Raw genomic sequence first — 14,922 nt, forward strand, 5'->3', positions numbered from 1 at the left:
GATTTTTATTTTTAACACACTCACTACTTTCATCCACTTCGTGAATGTGTTGATTTTATTCAGGACTGAACTGTAAACTCTAAAAAAAGAACAAAACAGAAGATGAAAAATTCCTCAGCAGCTTCTCTCCGACCACAGTCAGAGTGAAGGAAAAACAATGGACTGTTCACAGCAACTACCTCACTAATCTGAAGTGTCTGTGTGCATTTTAACACATGCAATAAATATGGATACACAGTGTATTTTTGTGTTTTTTTTATAGCATGTAATCCTTTTATTTTTTTTATTTTCCACTTGTACAGTATTTATTGGAGTTTTAACTTGTGAGCAGCACACAGGAATTGCTGTGTCCAGACTGTTTGTGTACAAATACAAATAAAGTTTTGGATTCTTGAAGAATAAAAACAGAATGCAGCCTCTGCCTGTTCATAACCGTCACTTATTTTACCCTACCCATTTTCTTCAGTGTTTGATAAAAATTAAATGAATTTCTTACTTTTCCATCGTTTCTAACGTTTTTTTATTTTTTAGCTTTGACGACGTGGCAGTTCAAACTTTTCTCACCGATTTCTTTCTGCGGCCGCGTCCATTGGTCCAAACTTTCAAAAAAACCAATGACGAGCGAGAACGATGAGCGCGCCCTCTTACGTCATTGACAAACAGCGGGCCTTTGCTGAAGTGGACCTATCGCGTCGGGAAACTGGTCCGACGAGGCTCCGGATTGGCTGCGGAGGAACGGAAGCGGCCGCGATGTGTGATGTAGAGACAGTGGACACGGAGACGGTGAGACAACGTCGGCGGACGGTAGAAGCGTCCAGGTGCCAGCGATCAGGTAAGAGCTCCGGTGTCTGTGTCCTCAGCAAAGCACGGTGCAGATTTCCATCCATGCACGTGTGAGTCTGCGTTACGGTTTCTCTCAAGGGGGGAGTTGAAGGTTTCAGCAGTGAGGATCACTTCCGTGTTCAAAAAGCTGCAGTTCCTCGGCTGCCGCTGGAGGCTGGCTCCAGAAGTGAGCAATTCTCCATTGACCCCCATGTTAAAATAGCGAACTTTACAGCCTGAAAATCATATTTACAGCCTGGTACATTTTTTGTTTTTGGTCTCTATTGATAGTTTCCACCTCCGTGAAAACTGGGGGGCCGGGGCTTGTTGGCTTGTTGTAGTGTAGACCGTCCTTAGACCGACCGTCTAAGGAGTCTGTGTTACAGTTTTTTTTTTTCGGTAAGTAAATTTCTCACTATTTTACCTGGATGTTTGCGCTAATTAGCATGTATTAGCATATTTTGCCGCTAGCTTATGACTTCATTGCCGATCTCTGGTCGCTGCTGATACAGATAGAGGACCGGAGCAGCTAATGTTAGGAACGCTGCTGCGGTGTGTTCCGTGCTCAGAGACCGTTTATTGTGGGAATACTAGGCTACAATTTTATTTGGTCTCATTTTTCTGTTTAAAAAGTCCGACATTGCATGGACAGAGCAGCTCCGTCAGTCAGCGGCTGCTGTAACTTTAAGTGGATAGTGGATGGAGGCAGCGGTGAAAGCCGGTAAATATTAAACATTTGAATGTATTATTATTATTATTATTATCATTATTTTTATTATTGTCATTAATAATAATGACGATAATAATAATGTTTTAATATATTTTATTAATATGAATGTTTAACAGTTAAATAACAGGCTAGAAATAAATCCCCCCCCCCCCCCCCCCCCCCCCCCCCACAACTCCACCAAACCCTGCAGCTCCACCTAAAGCCTCTCTATCTGAAACAGTCATGTTTAAAACACAGCAGCAACATCATGATCTCTGTTGTATGCTGTGTGTCGCGGTCGTACGGGGTCGAGCTAGTCGGGTCGGACTCGGGGACTGTTGTGTAGTGGATGTAGCTGCCGCTTAGCTTGCTAGCCTAGCTGATTAGCCTTAGGCTTGCTCGGTTGCTCAGAGCTAAGTGGCCGGGTTCTCGGCCGGCTGACTCCGGCTGACCCGTACAGTAACCGCCTCTCCGTCAAATATGGAAAGTACACTCCCACTAAAATCCAAGATGGCGCAGCTCCAATGCCCATGGTTTGGTCACAGAACCGACTCCCCGAGGAGTCCGACCAAGATGGCGTACTGAGTAGTCGCATCAGCCCGAGCTCCTAATAGAGTCCCGATGTGAAAGTTTATTGAGGCTTGATACTCCACTTTTTTGATTGATAATAAGACTCAGCCTAAATATGAAGAAAAATATCAGCGCTAAACCCTCAGCTGTAAAAAACCTCTCGCTTAATAGCGAGCACGACTATTCAACTCCCATGGAAACAGCTAATGCTAGCTGCAACAAACGGGACAGGATGATGACACCTGTAAGTACCCCAGAAAAGTCACACACAGAGAAGAAAGCCAAAAGCTCACCACGGGAAGACATTACCGACACTTCTACCGACGCTATTCTGAAAGCTATCGAAATGCTGGGGAAACGTTTTGATGACCGAATGGAGGAAGTTAGCAAACAAATGCAACAACACAGCACCATGCTAGCTAATATCGCTAAATCTGTGCAGCTTAACTCAGAAGAGTTGGAAGAGTGTAAAACGAAAATAAAAAGCCTGGAAAAACAGATGGAATCTCTCTCGAAAGATAATGATAACATCAAAGCACGTTTATTGATGCAAGAAAGATATAAAAGAAGATGGTGCCTTCGTGTTAAAGGAAAGCCAGAGAAAGTGAATGAAAACATCAGAGCAGAGGTTGTGGAGCTTCTGGGAAGAATCGCTCCAGACCTGAAGACGAAGATGGATGAAGAGGTGGATGTTGTTCACAGAGTCGGGCGAGCGACGGAGAATAAAAACCGACAAATCATCATCCTGTTTGTGAAACGTGCCGTAAGGGATGACATCTGGAAACGAACGAGGGCTTCTCCGGTGTGCAAAGTAGAGGGAATCCGATTCGCCGAAGACTTAACCCAAGAGGACTGGAGGTCCAGACAGGCTCTGTGGCCTCAGATCGATCAGGCGAGGAAGGAAGGGAAGGCTGCGGGGTTCAGAGGCCCCTATGGATTCATCGAGGGCAAGCGCATCACAGAAACTCCTGGTATGGGCTGATACTAGTTTGAAAGGAATAATCAGTGGTACAGTTCAGAAGATGGGACTTTTGCCTCAAGATTTTTCTAACCCACCTTCTTATACCTTTCATAAATCTTGCTTATGTGTTCTCTGTTTCAGTTAAAAACTGACATTTCTTTTTTCTCTGTTAATACAAGGGGACTTAAAGACTCAGTTAAGCGCAAAGCTATTTTTCTGTTTTGTAAGGGGCAGCAAGCCAATTGTGTCTTTCTACAGGAAACTCATTCTGATGAGACTGATGTTAAGTTCTGGTCACAACAATGGGGAGATAAAATATTCTTCAGTCATGGTACAAACCGGTCAGCTGGAGTTGCCATCTGCCTCAACAGATGTCCTGGTAAGGTTTTGTGGAACAAGGCAGATAAAGATGGACATTGGATTGCTTGTGTTTTGAATGTGGACAACGTGATGTTTAGTATGGTTAATATCTATGGGTACAACAATGATCAAAAAAACAAAATTTTGCTCTATCAAATTTCAACACTTATCAACGAAATGAAGTCAAAATTCCTCACTGATCAGGTAATAGTTGGTGGTGATTTCAATATAACCCCTGATGAATGGATGGATCGATGGCCCTCAAAATTCTTAAGGGAACACAGTAACCCGATAATGGAAAATTTCACCAAAAATAATAATCTAATTGATGTCTGGAGAACTTTAAATGTAAATGTGAGACAGTTCACTTGGCTCAAACCTAATGGGCTAAGCAGATCACGTATTGATTATTGGTTGGTTTCAAATTCAGTTTTACAATATATTACAGAGACAACAATATCTAATTCCCCTTTAAGTGATCATTGCACTATCTCTCTCAATCTTAAAAACAAAGACCAAAATAATAAATTCAAAAATTATTGGAAATTCAATTCCCAATTGTTAAAAAATGTAGAATACTGTAACGCTATTAAAACACTTATTTTGGATATCAAAAATGATGAGGCTATTGGCACAGCAATATCAAAATGGGAATATCTAAAATTCAGTATTAGAAAACTTTCAATAACATTTAGCAAAAATCTAAACAAAGTGAGAAGAGAAGAAGAAACAAGTGTGATCAAAGAACTTATGAGTCTCTATAGTAAGTTGAATTGGACTGAAGAAGACAAAGAAAATATCAACAAATTACAATCCAAATTGGATGAGATGTATGTACACAAAGCCAAAGGTGCGTATATAAGGTCCAGAGCCAAATGGATAGAGGAGGGAGAAAAAAATACAGCCTATTTCTGCAATTTAGAAAAACGGAGACAAGAGTATAATTCAATTTGTAGTCTGATAATAAATGGGGAGGAATGCACAGATAATAAACTCATCTCAAAGGAAGTCCATAATTTTTACAGTAACCTTTACAAATCATCATATTCAGAACAAAATGCCACATCCTTCTTTGACAAATTAAATAATCAAATTCCAATAATTGATGATAACTTTAAAGAAATATGTGATGAAGATTTAAGGTTGGATGAATTTGATTGTGCCATTAAAACCATGGCGTCTGACCGCTCACCAGGGCCAGATGGAATAACAACAAATTTTTATAAACATTTTTGGGAAGATATAAAACTGTTATTATTCCAAGCTATAATTGAATGTATAGATCAAAATGAACTCATGGAAAGCATGAAACAAGGGGTAATCAAACTCATTCCAAAACCCGGGAAAGATAAAAAAATTCTAAATAACTTAAGACCTATAACACTTTTAAATACGGATTACAAGATCCTCACAAAGGTCTTGGCTACAAGATTAAAAGTTGGCATCTCCAAAATAATTAGTCAAACACAGTCAGGATTTCTTAAAGGCAGATCGATACATAATAATATCCGCTTGGTTTTGGACCTTATTGATTATAATCACCTAATTAAGGATGACGGTTTTATATTGTTTCTGGACTTCCACAAAGCATTTGACTCTATCGAACATGCTTTCATTCTTAATACATTTAAACTCTTTGGGTTTGGTGATACATTTATTGATATGATTGCCATGTTATACAAAGATATTAACAGCTGTGTCTCCCTCTCAGACGGCACATGTCCCAGGTTCAGGATTGAAAGAGGCATCAGACAAGGCTGCAGCATTTCACCTCTCTTATTCATTGTTGCCACTGAATTATTAGCTATCACTATCTTAAATTCTTCCATTAAAGGATTAGAAATAAATAACAACAGATTAATCATAAGTCAGCTTGCTGATGACACAACAATCTTTCTAAAAAATAAAGAACAAATCCCTTTGGCCTTGGATACAATACAGACTTTCTCTCAGGCTTCTGGTCTGCTCCTGAACCTGGACAAATGTGAACTCATGAGTATTCACAATTCCTCTGAATCCTCATTGTATAATATCCCCATCAAAACCGAGGTCAAATATCTAGGAATCTGGATAACTAAATATGCAGATGAAAGGGTAAAAAAGAACATTCAAAATGTTAGTGAAACATGCAAAAAACGCTTAAATATTTGGTTGCAAAGGGATTTAACACTGTTTGGAAGAACTATGTTAACCAAAATTGAGTCATTATCCAGATTAATTTATCCAGCATATTCTTTAGCAATCCCCCAAAAATGTATAAAGGAAATTAATAGAACAAACTTTAACTTTATATGGAAAAATAAACATCATTATATTAATAATAGAGACTTGATAAAAGGTTATGAGGAGGGTGGTATAAAGGCAATTGATTTTGAGATTATGAATATTTTGCTGAAAATTAGATGGCTCCAGTCCTTTTTGAAAAATGATAATGGGATATGGTTTTCACTACCTGCTTTTATTTTTAATAAGGTTGGAGGTATTCAATTTCTGCTCGTATGTGATTTTGAAATCTCCAAGCTTCCCATAAAACTGTCGAAATTTCACCAACAGGTTCTATTACATTGGAAGATGATATTCAAGCATAATTTCAGCCCCCATAATGTACCTTTATGGAATAACAGGGTGATATTGAATCGAAGGAAATCTATGTTTATAGAAGAGTGGTTAACAAAGAAAATTTGGTCTATTTTACATATAATGGATGAAAATGGAAATATACTTGAATTCAATGATTTTAATGCCAAATATAACATGTCCTGTTCATATAACGTATACAAGACAGTTGTACAAAATATTCCAAATGCCTTTATCCAATCAATAAGAAATAATATATTGTGCATATCCTGCCCAAATTTACATAAAGTGAAATTAGATGAGTTGGACCTAGTAAATGAAAAATGTAATAATAAATTTATTAGGAAGTATTTAGTAAATATTTTATTTTCAGGTATAACGAAAAGTTCATTGTCTCTCAGAGATTATAATAAATCTGAAATTTCATCAATTCGAACAAAATATTTAAAATTTCCTATTTCTCCAAAACGCAAAGAAGTCCAGTTTAAAACTATAAACAGTATTTATCTTTCGAATGAATTCATGAAAAAAAGATTCAAATTTGAAGTAGAAAATTGCTATATCTGTAAAACAATCCCTGAAACAACAGAACACTTATTCTATGAATGTGAGTCAGTCCAGAATTTATGGAAATCTCTTCATGATTTAATATCTTCCAATTATAGAAATTACAACATTGAATTCTGGTCCTTTCAAAATATTCGAAACGGAGTTGTGCTTAAAGATAAAAGAATTAAATTTTTGATAAATAATTTTATCATTATTACAAAATACTTTATACACAAATGTAGATATACCAAGTCCACCCCCTCATGGCCTGCTCTTAAAAATGAATTTTCCCTCCTCCAAAAGTGTCTGAGACGCTTAGATATGCCCAATGCAAATAAATTATGCACAATTATAGATGAGCTTCATTTATTCTAGCCCCTTAAAACCCCTTATTTATTTTATTTTTATTATTTTTTATTGGTATTTATTTAACTCCTTTTCCCTTAATTTATTTTTTTTGAAACAAAGAAGGTGTTTTCAAATTTGTACTGTATTTGGATGTTATTTTGAGATTGTCATGTTCAATTGTATGTTCATATTTGTCTGATGTTCAATAAAGTTGAAAAAAAAAAAAAAAAAAAAAAAAAAAAAAAGAACCGACTCCCCGAAACCAATGGGTGACGTCACGGGTGCTACGTCCATGTTTTATACAGTCTATGGTTTCTTTTCACGCTTCATCATCATCATCGTCAGTGATTTCACATCAGTCAGCTGTTTCATTACGTCAGTTATTAATAACTTAGTTGTTCAAACATTCACAGCGGAGTTTACCTGAGTTCAGTGACCGAGTTTCATTCATGTGGGTTTATTCTTTTAAAAACAGGTCGTTTCTGTAAAGCTTGATTTCATCACGTGCACAGAGGTTTAACAGCTGCACGGTCTCTGAGTTCGTCACAGTTTGTGTTGATGGAGGATAAACTCTTTCACTGTCTACACTGTAAAAAATTACCCAACAGCCACGTGCATCAGGTGAGAGTCTGCAGAACGAGCAGCAGAGAAAGTTACTGAACCACACTGTAAAAAATGCTCCTCTAAAGATGGAAGATCCTGTAAAACGCCTCAGTAATGTTTGTTGTATTAATGTTAGCAGAACGTTTCCGCAGCTCAGTGTTTGAACTGTTTGTGTTTTAACTGGTGAAAACTTATTTTATTAACTTCAGAAAACTTTTTTCAGGAACCACGAACGTGAGGCAAATTTACCTCTAATGAAGTGAAACAAACGCAAAACAGCAGAAAATGAAAATATTGCAGACAAACATGGAATTAGCTCCTGACCACGCAGCTGCAGGAAAACTCACAACCCTAACCCTTCTCTTCCTTTATGTCTGATGTTAATGTCTCTAACGTTTAATGAATCTGTGTCTGTGTCAGTGTCTCAATGATGCGTCCGTTGCTGATGTGTTTCGTCCTTTGCATCGTGTACGGCAGCACGAAACCGACAGACAAGAAGAGTAGAGTTCTTCACGAAGAACCGCTCAGCCGCCTCGAACACGACGACAACAAGAACTACGACTATGACCACGAAGCTTTTCTGGGTCAAGATGAAGCGAAGACCTTCGACCACCTCCCACCAGAGGAGAGCAAACGAAGGCTCGGGTGAGTTCAGAGCTCAACGCTCATCCTCTGTTAATATAACGACCATGAAGTCAGGAGGTCAGACGCAGAGTCAGAGGACGTTTGACTGTCAGACAGAAACAGGATCAGATCTCAGCAGACACGTCGCACAACTCACATAGAAAACTGTGACATGTAGCACAAAATCTTTCTGCACAGCTGCGCGTGACCTGTGCACCTGTGTGTGTGTGTGAGACATACCTGTCCACATTTGTGTAGAAGCTACTTGTGTCATTTTATTGCAGATTCCCTTGTTTGTTTTGTGTGTACACACGTCATCTCACCTGGCTTTGATGATCACAGGCTGCTCTGAGCTGAGGATGGACGTTTCCTGTTCACCTCAGTTTGACTTTGGACGGAACATTTGTGTTTTTGTGTCGTTGTCTTTCCTTTGCACTGAAATGTTTGGACATGTTCGTGACACAGAACATAAAGTAAACAGTGTTAGGAGTCCAGTGATGAAACGTGTTGATGTGTGCGTCAGCACTTTCCTCGCACTGATCCTCGTTTCGCTGCTCGACACTCAGGCATGTCGATGTCTGTCAGAAACATTCTTGGGTGGAAATCAGCGAGTTCTGACTCTGTTGTTGTTTCTTCATTTATTTAGCTTTAATGCCACAGACTCAACAAGTGGAAACGAAATGTTTGAGGTTTTATCAGCGTTCACCTGTTAAAGCATTTCAAACATTAACAGCATTGGACACAGGAGAATTCCTCTGCAGCACATCAACACTCTGAGTGTGATGAGGGATATGGCCGACTTCACCGTCACAGACGGGACTGAAAACTTTCTGTGTTTCTAACTTTTACGGTTCTGTCTCTGCAGCATCATCGTGGACAAAATGGACAGGAACAGAGACAGTTTTATCTCTGAGGAGGAACTGAAGCTTTGGATCAAAGACGCTCAGAAGAAGCACGTCTACGACAGCGTGGAGCGTCAGTGGAAAGACTTCGACGTGAACGACGACGGCCTGATCAGCTGGGACGAGTATAAGAACGTCACGTACGGGAGCTATCTGGGTAAAAACTGAAAAGAGTTTCACTCACTTTTCACTCAAAAAGTTTTTAATCATTTGTAAAAAGTTCATTTGTTTTTACTGAATCAAACAAGTCAAACAGCAGAGACGCTGATCAGTTCTCTGATTGATCTTCTGATCATTTGATTGATTGATTGCCTCTGATAGATGACCCTCACACAGACACAGAGTATAACTACACCCACATGATGCTGAGGGACGAGAGACGTTTCAGAGTCGCAGACAGAAACGGAGATTTGATCGCAGACAAACACGAGTTCACCGCTTTCCTTCATCCTGAAGATCACGAACACATGAAGGACATCGTGGTACAGGTGAGGCTGATATCACTCACCTGATGTGATGTCACTCATGTCATAGCGTGTCACAGAGTCAGGATGTGTCTGTTTGCCGTCACAGGAAACGATGGAAGACATCGACAAGAATGGAGACGGATTCATCGATCTGAAGGAGTATATCGGTAAGTTCGCAACTTTTAACAGACGAGAAAAAGTTCACTGCAGATTTTCAGAGGGAAGCTTGTGTTAGGGTTAGGGACACGTGGACGGACGCCACAGGAGTTTGGTTTCAAAGGGTTAGAGGAGGTTTGGAGATGAGTCAGGAGGAGGAGGACGGGGAGGAAGAGCAGGCCACCTGAGGTGGACAGGTAGTACAGTCAGTTCATGTCGCTCAGTCCACCAGGAGCTTCCTGTCTGCTCCTGCACTGTGAGCGTGTACAGAGACGACAGCCTGAAGAGTCCGATTCCTCTGAGCTTTAATCAGGTGTCCTCTCCTGCAGGTGACATGTACGCTGCAGAGGACGATGAGGACGAGCCGGAGTGGGTGGCCACAGAACGGCAACAGTTTTCAGAGTTCAGAGACAAGAACAATGACGGGAAGATGGACAAAGAGGAAACTCTGGACTGGATTCTTCCTTCTGACTACGACCACGCTGAGGCCGAAGCTAAACACCTGCTGCACGAGTCTGATGCCAACAAGGTCAGACTGTAGTTTAACACGTCGGCTTCGTACCCACTCTCACCTGTTTGCTCTCTCTTTACCTGTGTAACACCTGTGTTTTATGTCTTTGTTCAGGATGGAAAACTGAGCAAGAAAGAAATTCTGGACAAATCCGACGTGTTTGTTGGAAGTCAGGTGACGGACTTTGGAGAAGCTTTACTACAACACGACGAGTTTTAGAGACGAAGCTGATTTTAGATTGAAAAACTGAAAATTGATTTTTGAAGAATAATTTATTTTGTAAACAAAAAAGAAAAGCTTTGAATTCCGTGTTCAGGCTTTAACTCTGAGGTGGAAACCTCTGATCAGACGTGGAAACAGCTCTGACGGCTCAGTTTGATCTTTAAACACACGTTCTCTTTGTTTCTGCTCGTATGACACTCGATTTTTTTCTTTTGAAATGTTTCAGTCTTTGCCGATTCTCCTGGTATTGGTGCTTTGCAGGTTCACGTCACCGTTCACTGATATTTCTTTCACTTCTGTGCATCAGTTTATTTCATGTATTAAAAAGTCAAAGTTGCAGGAGACGAGATGAAGTGACGTGCGTTTGAAAAGTCATTGTATCTGCACATTTTATAACACTATAAAACTAATTTCCACCTTTGTGTTGAACTCACTCTCGGACTGAGAGTGATTTATATTTTGCACTGAACTTTTACTGTTCATCAATAAAACAAACGTCCACAGGTTTGTTTTTTGAGCCTTTTAGAGCAAAACGATGGAAAAACTCGCCGTCACTTTGTTCAGCGTAGATAGAGAAGAATAATCACAGAACAAAATGTCCTAAAGCAGACAGCGAACATGTTTATCATATTTTTATTAGGGTTTTTTTTTTGTTGCATTTTATCTAAACAAAGAAATTCTACAGTAAAATAAACATCAGCAGCCGCAGCTGAACAGTTTGTCGTGTTTACATGTTTTTAGCACATTTCCTCTGAGCTTACAGAGAACGTTTCTCTCCAATGTCCCGCCTGTGAAAGTGTAAAGACAATGTCCATCTGACTCCAGTGTTGTCTCGTTCCAAACATTAAGAAGCTGTGGAAACTGAAGATGTTTCTGTCTTTGAAGAAACTTCAGAGGATTCGTCCATTTTCTTTCCAAAGACTGTTTCCATGATGCAGCCGTTAAACTGAAGAGGAACAACAACAACGATCAGGGTTTCATTAGAACCGGAGCTCAGCAGAAAACAGCCAGCAACACAAACACCATTAGAAACAAGCAGCTGCATTACTGAAGATGTTCAGTGTAACTCAGAAGTGTGATGGAGCTCATCTCTGAAATCACACATCATCTTTGTCCTCAGTGCTCAGACACCATCTGATCTGAAGGAGCTCACAGTTCCCTGTGACTCCATTAGAACACTGAGTTCCCAGGACGCAGCCTCACTGTGGTTCCTGGAGTCTCCAGAAGTAGAACAGGACTCAGATCCTTCAGCTCTCAGGCTCGAACCATCTACTGGTCTGGGTCTGGGAGGCAGACCCCCCACCCCCCTCCATATCTTCTGACTTTCACTCTGTCATTGTGTCTTGATGTGGAACCTGCACTGTGACATGTTCTGTCCTCCTGCTTGTGTTACCTGTTCACCTGTCTGTCACCTGTTAAAGGTCAGGCTTGTTTCTGCTCACCTGTTTGTTCATGAAGGCGTAGATGAGTGGGTTGTAGACACACGAGCTCTTGGAGAAAAAAGCTGGGATGGTGACAAGTCTGTAATCTTTGTTTTCATCTGAAGAGTAGGCGAAGTAAAGAGCAGCCAGAGCGTACGGACCGTAACAGGTGATGAAGGAACCCACCATCACTATGATCATCCTTGACACCTCTTTCTCCGCCTTCTGGGTGGAGGCTGACTCCGTCTGCTGGGCTGCAACCTGAACAAGAAACGACAGCAAGGTCAACGGTTAAACGCTCATTCTGGGTTAACCAGGCAAACTCCACGGTCGACCAGGTAAAGCAGGTAATCCACTGCCACGAGCTGACAGTAACCGATCAGTAACCGATCGGTTACTGATCAGTGATCAGTTCAGACCTGAACCTGAAGCTGTGAAAGTCCACAGAGCAGCGATTGAACACAGGTTAGACTCAGAGTTTTCAAGTTCTCAGTAACTGATGATTGGAGAAAATGATTGATTGATTTGAAACTCACAGCCCTCAGGGCGCCCAGTAACTGGGAATAGGAGAAGATGATGATGGAGAGTGGAGCAATGAAGCAGGTCACCATCAGGAAGTTTGTGTAGCTGCTGCAGTTGTATTCCTCGTTGTGAGTGTACCAGTCAGGTCCACAGGAGCAGCCCAGACCCTCGGGGATGTACCTGAACATGAAAACAAGAAAAGTTCAACTTATTCATGTTGAATACGTCACACTGTGATGGCCTCTCACTCAGGGCTGTTACCTGCTCCAACCAAAGAAAGGTGGGATGGCACAGCCGATCCCCATAAACCAGGTGAAGGCAACAGCAGCCAAAGCGTGGTTACTACCAAACTTAAAGGCTCCGAAAGGTTTACAGATGACTAGGTATCTCTCAAACGACAGAACGGCCAAAGACCAGGATGTCACCAGACCTACAGAGGAGAGAGTTTCATTTATCAGTGAGATCGGCCATCGGTACTTCATTTACCTGAGATCAAATAAAGTTTATTTACCTGCTATTGAGCCCATGGCAGATTCCAGGGCACACAGGGTGTGACCCAGGAAGTAGTAACCTCTCATGGTGGCGACGAACACCTGGCTGACTGAGAAAACAACGAAGATGAATCCTGCCAAGGAGATGTTGACAAGGATGTAGTTGAGAGGGACTCGCAGCTTCTTGTACTTGACCGTCACGAGGAGAACAATAAAGTTTAAGGGAGTTCCAGCGAACAGGACGAAGCCCATGAAGATGGTTTGCAGGTGAAAGGCCCACTGAGGGGCCAGGTAATACTGGGGCCCCTCAAAGGGACTCACCTTTGAAATGTTCTCGTACAGATGGAAGTGTTTCCCCATCGTGACTGTGAGCTTTCTACCACATCTGAGGACTTCAGCCTCTTTATATTCCCTCATAAACCACTTACACCAAAGACTTAGCTGCCAGGAGTTTTCCTGAGTTTCAGGATTAAGATCGTCACATTTCCCTTCTGTCTGAAGACCTTTTCTGCATCACACGTTAATCTGATTACAGGCAGAACACTCAGAGATCAGCCCGAGTATTTATAATGTGAGTATGAAAACAGGCGCTTGGTCCAAGTCTCTGAAAAGTGAAGCTTTCGTATCAACAGCTTCATGTTTGCAGTCGTGTCCCGAACATTCCAGCTGTGATTCACATCAGGAACATGTTTGTTGGTGGGAAAATCATGAATGAATTCATTTACACTGAATGTGTGAAGAAAACTGTTGGTTTCATTAAACCAGTGTAACTGTTGATGTGTGTGAACAGCAGACACAGCTGAATCTTTGTCCCTGTTCATCATAAACGTGAATTATTCAAACTGTTTGGAAAACAGTTTGGTTTTAAATGTCATGAATTTGGTTTCATTCATTCATTCATTTATTTATTTATTTATTTATTTGCTTTGAACTAAATTTTGTTTTTATAATTTAAAAACTGAGAAAAAAAGTGTTTAGGTTGAATTTAGTGTCAAAGCGTGTGAGCGACCTGACAGACACACACACTTCCACAGGTGACAGGGGAACACAATCAATAGCCGGTGTGTATGATCGTAATTAGCCTTCAGTCATCAGTCATTGAATTATCACTGATTGATCCGATCTGTATAATACAGTTAACTCGCTCACAAACCTCCTACAGTTAAACTATTAAACCATTAAACTATTGGCAATCACAGCAGAATTAAACCATTAAACTTGCAAACATGATTTAATCCTGCCGGTGATTCACATGTTCAACAGTTTAGACTTTTAACAACTAAATTAAATCTTTGTAAACATTGAATTAACCAGTTCATTAAAGAATTAAACAATCATGTATCCAGTTATTTACAGGTTTTAGACTCAGCACAGTCTCACTGAGCAGCCTGTTCATTTCCTGCTTGGACATTTTCTCTAAATTTCAGTAACAGATCAACATTGTTATATATAAAATATAAAGTTTGGTAAAGTGCAGTATTTAACCCATAGCGTTTGTTTGTGACCGGGCTCAGAGTGCAAGAGCAGCAGCAGGTGGTCAACAGATAAAAATCCAATAAGAACCTTTTAGTTTTCTCTGTGTGACTTCAGATTTAATCCGGATGTTTCAGACTTACCTGAGCAGGTCGTCCTTCTCAATCCTCCAAATCCTCCAAACATCATCACACAATCAGATTAGAGACAATTAGAGACAATTAGAGACTCCAACTAAACTGGTCTAAACTGGTCTGAAATGACGAGGGGTTAATCTGAGGATCTGAGGATAAAGGTGTAAATCTCTGCCTCTTTTTTAAAAACCCTCCTCTGCTCCTTCACTTCGCTTCATCGTCACAGGGTCGATGTTCAAAACTGAAGATATAAAGGTATTTTTTCATATGAATTTGAATTCATTGTGTTATTATCTGCTGATCTTTGATTATCTCTGTAACTTTAACTCATCTTTGTTTTCTGTTTGTCGTTCACGTTCTGTTTCTCTCCCTGCAACTCTGACACGTGAGGACACGATCAACTGGTTCAGCTTTTGGTATAAATCATTAAAGTTGGTCGTAATGATTGATCCTTCTGCTTCGGGGCCAAATCAGTCACAGTAATTGATGACTTACCTTCA

The 14,922-nt window shown here is 40.4% G+C and overlaps 3 protein-coding genes across 4 annotated transcripts; 2 read left to right on the forward strand and 1 right to left on the reverse strand.

Moving 5' to 3' along the window:
* Nucleotides 1–736: 736 nt before the first annotated feature.
* calua (calumenin a) lies at nt 737–10,884 on the forward strand. Of its 2 annotated transcripts, none has more exons than XM_041029843.1 (7): nt 737–832; nt 7,920–8,144; nt 8,989–9,182; nt 9,347–9,513; nt 9,599–9,659; nt 9,978–10,177; nt 10,274–10,884. In XM_041029843.1, the coding sequence occupies exons 2-7, from the start codon at nt 7,927–7,929 to the stop codon at nt 10,376–10,378; spliced, it is 945 nt and encodes a 314-aa protein (XP_040885777.1). In that variant the 5' UTR covers nt 737–832; nt 7,920–7,926; the 3' UTR covers nt 10,379–10,884. The 2 variants fall into 2 exon arrangements, with proteins under 2 accessions (XP_040885777.1, XP_040885776.1); XM_041029842.1 differs by lacking the exon at nt 737–832 and adding an exon at nt 896–1,221.
* On the forward strand, nt 3,186–7,144 carry LOC121175953. Its single transcript, XM_041029841.1, has 2 exons — nt 3,186–3,441; nt 5,134–7,144. Exons 1-2 carry the CDS (start codon nt 3,186–3,188, stop codon nt 6,921–6,923), a joined length of 2,046 nt encoding a protein of 681 aa, XP_040885775.1. The 3' UTR covers nt 6,924–7,144.
* A 341-nt stretch (nt 10,885–11,225) lies between the features above and the next one.
* Nucleotides 11,226–13,175, reverse strand: opn1sw1 (opsin 1 (cone pigments), short-wave-sensitive 1). Its single transcript, XM_041029844.1, has 5 exons — nt 12,836–13,175; nt 12,586–12,754; nt 12,339–12,504; nt 11,824–12,063; nt 11,226–11,327 (listed from the first exon to the last, which is right to left on the reverse strand). Exons 1-5 carry the CDS (start codon nt 13,173–13,175, stop codon nt 11,226–11,228), a joined length of 1,017 nt encoding a protein of 338 aa, XP_040885778.1.
* Between the last annotated feature and the right edge of the window lie 1,747 nt (nt 13,176–14,922).

Source organism: Toxotes jaculatrix, chromosome 22 (genome assembly GCF_017976425.1).
Source record: "Toxotes jaculatrix isolate fToxJac2 chromosome 22, fToxJac2.pri, whole genome shotgun sequence".
NCBI lineage: Eukaryota > Metazoa > Chordata > Actinopteri > Toxotidae > Toxotes > Toxotes jaculatrix.

Bases quoted from the DNA above. Each gene is read 5' to 3' on its own strand.
- LOC121175953 (XM_041029841.1), top strand. From the start codon at position 3,186: ATGTGTTCTCTGTTTCAGTTAAAAACTGACATTTCTTTTTTCTCTGTT. The intron at 3,442-5,133 runs GTAAGGTTTTGT...TCTCCCTCTCAG, and splicing joins CTGCCTCAACAGATGTCCTG to ACGGCACATGTCCCAGGTTC.
- calua (XM_041029843.1), top strand. From the start codon at position 7,927: ATGATGCGTCCGTTGCTGATGTGTTTCGTCCTTTGCATCGTGTACGGC. The intron at 9,183-9,346 runs GTAAAAACTGAA...TGCCTCTGATAG, and splicing joins CACGTACGGGAGCTATCTGG to ATGACCCTCACACAGACACA. The intron at 9,514-9,598 runs GTGAGGCTGATA...TTGCCGTCACAG, and splicing joins TGAAGGACATCGTGGTACAG to GAAACGATGGAAGACATCGA.
- opn1sw1 (XM_041029844.1), bottom strand. From the start codon at position 13,175: ATGGGGAAACACTTCCATCTGTACGAGAACATTTCAAAGGTGAGTCCC. The intron at 12,755-12,835 runs GTAAATAAACTT...TCTCCTCTGTAG, and splicing joins TGCCATGGGCTCAATAGCAG to GTCTGGTGACATCCTGGTCT. The intron at 12,064-12,338 runs GTGAGTTTCAAA...TTTCTTGTTCAG, and splicing joins TACTGGGCGCCCTGAGGGCT to GTTGCAGCCCAGCAGACGGA.